This window comes from Topomyia yanbarensis, chromosome 2 (assembly GCF_030247195.1).
Source record: "Topomyia yanbarensis strain Yona2022 chromosome 2, ASM3024719v1, whole genome shotgun sequence".
NCBI classification, from domain to species: domain Eukaryota; kingdom Metazoa; phylum Arthropoda; class Insecta; order Diptera; family Culicidae; genus Topomyia; species Topomyia yanbarensis.
This window is the reverse complement of record NC_080671.1, coordinates 453,276,481-453,282,480: the sequence shown is the minus strand read 5'-3', so window position 1 is coordinate 453,282,480 and position 6,000 is coordinate 453,276,481. Positions and strand designations below refer to the sequence as shown.

The window sequence follows — 6,000 nt, the reverse complement described above, 5'->3', positions numbered from 1 at the left end:
TACAACGAAGTTTTTTTTTGAAATAATGTTATATTATGTATATTGGACCTAAAATTTATTGAATGGAACGGAAAACTATATATAGCTTAATGACCTAATTGATTTCAGCGATTCTTCTGCCAATGAAATCTATAAGTAAAACAATGTGCTTTTCACACCATGTTCGCATGAATCTCATTTGAAAACCATATTTCCCACACTCGAACGGATATTCAAGTGGCAACCGTGTGCATTTCATGTGTTTGTGGATTGAAATAATTCAACAGGTTTTCACATGATGTTAACGTGTTAAGTTTTTTCAGTGTAGTTTAACCTGCCCCGCCACCTTTTCGTTTACCGGGCGATGTCAAAATATTCCGCTTCGCCTGAATCTCCTCATCTGCCTTTTTATTGGCTGGGATGGGTTTTTCTCCCAAACAGAAAACCCGTCCGACGAAAATCTATATCGATATCGATAATCATATTCGTTCGATGTTGCATCGAATCCAACAATTTTGTCGAACGAAGACCCGACCGAGAAACGTCAAAAGAAATAAACAGTAAAAAACAGCTGATCAGAAACGTCTCGTGGAATAACTAATTTGAGGTTAGGACTGGATCAAAACAGCTCGCAATTATTGTTGTGTTTTCACTCTTCAGACGTTATAAACTGTTACAAAATAAAGGAATTTCATCAAAATAAGTGCTCATTCTCACAACGGAACGATGTCCTCAAGACGAAGCCGATTTAGTTTGTCCCTAGTTAGGAGATCAGAATCGCCGAAATCTCCGATCGGAGATCGTGCCCGATCAACTTGTGGACTCGATTCAAGTGCAGGTTTCAGTTACAGTACACCACAAAGCAGACGTCAGCGATCGTCCTATAAGAATGAGTCGCCCGCAACGTACGATTGTGAGAATTCTCCGATACCCATGTCACAGGATATCAACAACTCAATATCTGGAGTTGCATGGGCCTGGAACAGCCCAAAGCGGGCCGTTGCAAGTAACCTGAGAAAACGGCCTTTGGCGTGTCAAATTTTTGTTTCCAACAAAGATTCAGAATTTTCTTCCGGGCAGAGTGGAAGATCAACCAGTCATCTGACGGGGTTTTATAAGTTTCAATCCGAATTAAAAATGTTACAGGCGAACGAAACTGACGACGCCGATTTGGAGCAGAAAAACTTGTCTATCGATGTGATTGCACCAGCGTCGCCTCCGTCCTCTCCGGGCATAGAGAAAGAGGAACCTAAGATACCCAAATCTTTTCAAACGGATTCTTTCAATGATTCTGAGCTTGACTGTTTGCTTTTGCAGGCCAGCCAGGCAATTGAAAGGAAGAAGTCTCACGAAAAATGTCGACCCTTGCGAGAAAAATCGGTACCAACCTTCACTCAAGGCAAAGAGAATAAACTGGGAAAAGAAAGAAGCCTTTTTAAAAGCCGAACAACTGAAGATTTCGATTTGAACAGCGATGAGCTACTGAACGATTCCGACTCGGATTCATTTCTTCTTAAAGCTTCGCAAATGATTGAGGAGTCCGTAACTAAAAATGTGCCCGGATCAAATTCCAGACGAGTCAGTACACTGACGCGACACCGGTCTATGCCCGAATCACCGAGTCCGAAGGTTAACTCACCAGGATGCAGCAACCGAGCGAAGCGACTTCCTCGCGATGTTGTAGTATCGGTACGTCCGAGCGAGGATGTGCCGTCCAGTGATCGGCGGCAATGCACAAAGCGTGAAATAGAGCAGAAACGTCAGGATGCACTTAAGCGTCTGCAGGCCAGTCGGTTGAACAAACTACGGCAAGGCAATCATTCGTAGAATGATTTTTGGGATCTGTAATCGTTATGGGATCTGCGCGTGGAACGCAAATTTATATTTTTTACTCTTCGTCGCTACAGACAGGGAATATTTGAGAAGAAACATTGTTATACGATACACTAAAATGAATATACTCCGATTTATAAACGACAATAATTTGCAAATAAATAGTTACTAATAGTCCCTCTACAAAATTTGTGTTGAGGGTTGTCTAATTAAAATAAAAAATATTTACGTTCTTGTCTCAAATTACTCCTATCAGGATTAAATAAATTGGTTATATGACTCTCTTCAATGTACCAGCAGTAAGAGGCAGTTTGCATTTTTGGCAAAATTACTTTATTTCGAATTCTTTCGCTTACATAATGACACCGTGAATGCTTATTGTAGGTGTATGTGTGTGTTTGGTGTAATTTTTAGTTGACGTCGCAGCGAAGTAGTACATTTAACGACTTCTGTTTATATTGTTGTTAAGAAATACATATAATAGGCAACTGTGTAGAACTGATACCATAAATGCAAATATCAAACAGCAAGAATATTTAGCATCAGTGTTATAAGTTATTAGAACGTATCGTCTTAAAATAAAGGTCACGTTTTGTTAGCTTGTGGACCGTGACTGTAGTTTAAATCGAGAACTTATATTTTAGGGAAAGCAAGAGAAGGAATTATTCGTTAGTATCACTCAATATAAGCAAAAATGAAATATATAAGATTTTTTATGATGGAATTCGACGAAGAGTTTCGTTAAATGCTCGCTGTTTTTTGTTGTCGTGTCCATGGTTTGTTTCATCGATTCATATTCTGAAATATGAAACATATTTCCAAATATTTTTTTTTCATAAATTAGTGCTATTTACGCTTTATGCCTACTTCGCTCATCGCGTTTAAAGTATGTACGAGTAATTCAAGTGGTTTTGTTTCCCTCTTTTTAAACATTTTTCTCTGTGTGTAATAAGTCTCTTAACGTTGACCTTTTTTGGGCGCTTGTAGTAGTTTTTCATCCATCGTTCTCATAACCAACATTCAAAATAGAAATGAAAACAAATATTATCTCTTTCCAACTGGAGATTGGCCTCTTACTCATCACTCCCTGCTTACGACACTCCCGTAAATTTAGTCCGCCTTCCGAGATTTACGTTTTCGAACATCTGGACTACCAGCTGCATCTTTCTTATCGCCTTTCGGGCTACCTGGAGCCGAAACATTTTCTTTCTGTTCACTTTCCGGTGCCTCTTCCGAATCCGATCCGGAATTCTTTTCCCCTTCGGAAGTTTCGTCATTATCATCCTCGATTCCTTCTTCATCCTGAACACCGGTCTGCTCATCCTCATCCTCCAGTTCATCTCCTTCTAGTTCTTCGTGAACGGATTCCTGCTTCAAACTTTTCTTGTGCTCGGAGAAACTTTTCCGTTGGGCGGACTTTGGTGGAAACATAAAATCAATGACGCAAACCAGTATCAATCCTAGAATCGCTCCAAGTAGAATGGTTCCGATAGCAAACAGTGCGTATGCACCCCAAGTTGGTAGACCGTATTCCTTAGACAGCATGAGATTTACCTCCTGTCAGTACCGAAGCAAAAAAAAGACATACGTTAGTTGAACATTCCGCAGCAGCAAAGCTACTCACCTTCATATAATCTTTACTTACTTTCAAAAAGTGTGACAACTTGAAAAACTGCGAAACTATTGACATCTGGATCGAGTCAGGTTTGCTCCAGGCCGAAACCGGGTCCAAAGTTTGCCATTTCTTTTCCTCTATAAAAGTCATTAGCGAGTTGAGATCTCGTGGTCCCTTGTACTGGCGGAATTCACCATTCAAGACGTGGAAAATTGTAGGCAGCGCTGTGACAAAGAATCGACCGCTTAGACCGGGTGAGGTGGTTATATCGACTTTGGCAGTTTTGATGTTCAGGTCGTCCGACCAGGTGGACAGATCGTCCCAGATAGGGGTAAGACTCTTGCAGGCTGGGCACCAAGGAGCGTAGCTAGAATGATACATGATCCAAAATTAAAACATTGTCTAACCAGTCACACACCTACACAGCATTCCACTGTATACTTATCATAATCATCAGTCAACGACAGAACAACAAAGTGATAAAAATAATTAAGCCAATCAGAAAAATCGAATGTCCCAAGTTCCTATAGAATGGCAAACCCCCGTACTTACAATTCCACCAGCCATTCCTCCTTCAGCATCCGGTCCCAGTTGCTTTCGTCGAGTTCGATGACGTGCGACTTGGCTGCGGTGACGGGACCGATCGAAGCAAACCAACAACCGGTCAGTGCCGCCGCTAGCAACAGGAATCGCACAGGTCGAGGCATTTATGCGTCACTTGTGATCAGTCAGCAGCGGAACGATCGGCACGACGTAGAACGCGGAAAACGTGTACAGATTTTCTCTTTTCACGCACTGGGCAAAGGGGAAAAATCTTTTTCCTTGCGGCTGGCACTCTTCTTGCTTTTTTTCTGCACTCGCGACTCTGGAAAAAATTGTGTGTAGAGACGTCAAAAAAGAATCTGCAGATGTGTGGCGTTTTCTTTCTGATTGTCTTATTTTTCTCTATGCTGCCGTTTGCGAGCGCGATGTGGCGTCGTTTTGTTTTTGTTCTGCTCTGTGCTCTTGCAGGAGGGGTTCGCAAAAGCTTCGCATAGAATGAAAATAACTGCGGTGCGATGATCGAAATAGGGTTCCTCAAGCGAAACAGTATGTCTGAACAATTTTCTATTATACTCGCTCGACTATTATCATGAATCTCCATCTATTAATTACTTTACAATTGCGCTACCCTTTGCACTAATTTTTCAGTACATATCGAAAGCCGATGGTTTTTACTAGAATATTATGCAAAGAGTAATGAACAGAAGAGAAAGACCCCAAAGAGAATCTCTCATTGTTACTTACGTTCTATTCTAAATTTTCTCCAGATTTGTTGTCTGTTGAACGGATCAGCTCTACGAATGAAGGTCGTTGATGAACTTTTCTGACTGGGATGCGAAAGCGTTTGTTCCATTTTCCTTTGTGTTTCTATTCAATGATAGATGTCGAGTTGTTCACGAAAAGGATGCTCTCGGAAATCTAGACAAACATGTCAAGAGGTCCCAGTGCTAATTGGGGTCGCGAACCTTTCAAATGGGCACATAAACAAAATCAACGCTTTTTCTTGAACAGGGCGATACTAGCAGTGACACCAACGACGTTGGTGACACCATTCAAAGAAAATCAACAGTGAATATTTCCAGACTTGGTTTTATTTCCTATTTAAGAACTATTGTGTTTTTTACATCCTAGATTGCATGATTCAGTGATCGAAACCCAAAACTTCATAAAGTATTTGAAATTATTAAATTAAAAGTTGTTTTTGCTATTGAAATTGACAAAATGATAGTATCGCCCCTTTGACGATTGTTTACTTTTTCGGTTCCACCTATCAGCATTGAAGCAACGAAGTATCACCCTTACGTATTTTTACAATAACTACCGTTTTACACCACCGTTTTCGTCCGGGTTTTTCAATAGCAATCATTGTTACTATTTACAGCTGGTATCAGCTTGAAAAATCCTAGGAAAATACGAAAAAACAGTTTCGCCTCTAAACTGCTAGCAAAAAAGTATCTTTAAATAAACAAAAATACAGTTTCACCTGTTGTATTTTTTGCTGTAGTTTAAGAATGCAATATCGTAGAATCCAAATTTTTAGGTTAATTTGTTGTGTTTCAAAGCCCTCATTCGCATGTAACTTATGTTTACATTTGTAAATATCGCCCTTTTCACAAAAAAAGCGTTGAAATGTAAACAAGTTCGTTTAATCGACTAGTTCATGACTAATGTTGTGTTCAGGCTTGTTATTTGCTCACACAAGGTTTGTTCCAGTACACGGAAGTCACTCCGGTGCAAACAGAAGCTAAAAATACTTGGTCCTTTTTACTCCGGTTTGCTACCAGAAGAAGAAAAAAGTGAAGATGAGAGTACAGGAACGATTTTCTCCGGAGCACTTCCAGTTTCTCCTGGTACTGGAACAAACCTACAATGTGCCACAAAGAGCGAAATACACACGGAAAACAACCCGCAGAATAAGTTATTTTAACTTAAATTTAGGTATTTTTGAGTTTTGCGTCGCTTTCGCACTTATTAGTGTTGTCAAAAACAAAGAGAGAGATTCGACTCAGTCGAGGCCTTCCATGGAATAA

The 6,000-nt window shown here is 40.2% G+C and overlaps 2 protein-coding genes across 3 annotated transcripts; one reads left to right on the top strand and one right to left on the bottom strand.

Moving 5' to 3' along the window:
• The first annotated feature begins 439 nt into the window (after positions 1–439).
• On the top strand, positions 440–2,132 carry LOC131685840 (uncharacterized). Its single transcript, XM_058969827.1, has one exon. The coding sequence runs from the start codon at positions 706–708 to the stop codon at positions 1,804–1,806; it is 1,101 nt and encodes a 366-aa protein (XP_058825810.1). The 5' UTR covers positions 440–705; the 3' UTR covers positions 1,807–2,132.
• Positions 2,129–4,433, bottom strand: LOC131685841 (thioredoxin-related transmembrane protein 1). Of its 2 annotated transcripts, none has more exons than XM_058969828.1 (3): positions 3,980–4,433; positions 3,437–3,794; positions 2,129–3,369 (listed from the first exon to the last, which is right to left on the bottom strand). In XM_058969828.1, the coding sequence occupies exons 1-3, from the start codon at positions 4,132–4,134 to the stop codon at positions 2,923–2,925; spliced, it is 960 nt and encodes a 319-aa protein (XP_058825811.1). In that variant the 5' UTR covers positions 4,135–4,433; the 3' UTR covers positions 2,129–2,922. The 2 variants fall into 2 exon arrangements, with proteins under 2 accessions (XP_058825811.1, XP_058825812.1); XM_058969829.1 differs by having other exon boundaries at positions 3,458–3,794; positions 3,980–4,431.
• Between the last annotated feature and the right edge of the window lie 1,567 nt (positions 4,434–6,000).

What these genes read in the sequence shown, in the direction of transcription:
- LOC131685840 (XM_058969827.1), top strand. Translation starts at nt 706, where the DNA reads ATGTCCTCAAGACGAAGCCGATTTAGTTTGTCCCTAGTTAGGAGATCA.
- LOC131685841 (XM_058969828.1), bottom strand. Translation starts at nt 4,134, where the DNA reads ATGCCTCGACCTGTGCGATTCCTGTTGCTAGCGGCGGCACTGACCGGT. An exon ending in GAGGAATGGCTGGTGGAATT is followed by an intron (nt 3,795 to 3,979) that starts GTAAGTACGGGG and finishes GTATCATTCTAG; the next exon opens with CTACGCTCCTTGGTGCCCAG. An exon ending in TAAGTAAAGATTATATGAAG is followed by an intron (nt 3,370 to 3,436) that starts GTGAGTAGCTTT and finishes CGGTACTGACAG; the next exon opens with GAGGTAAATCTCATGCTGTC.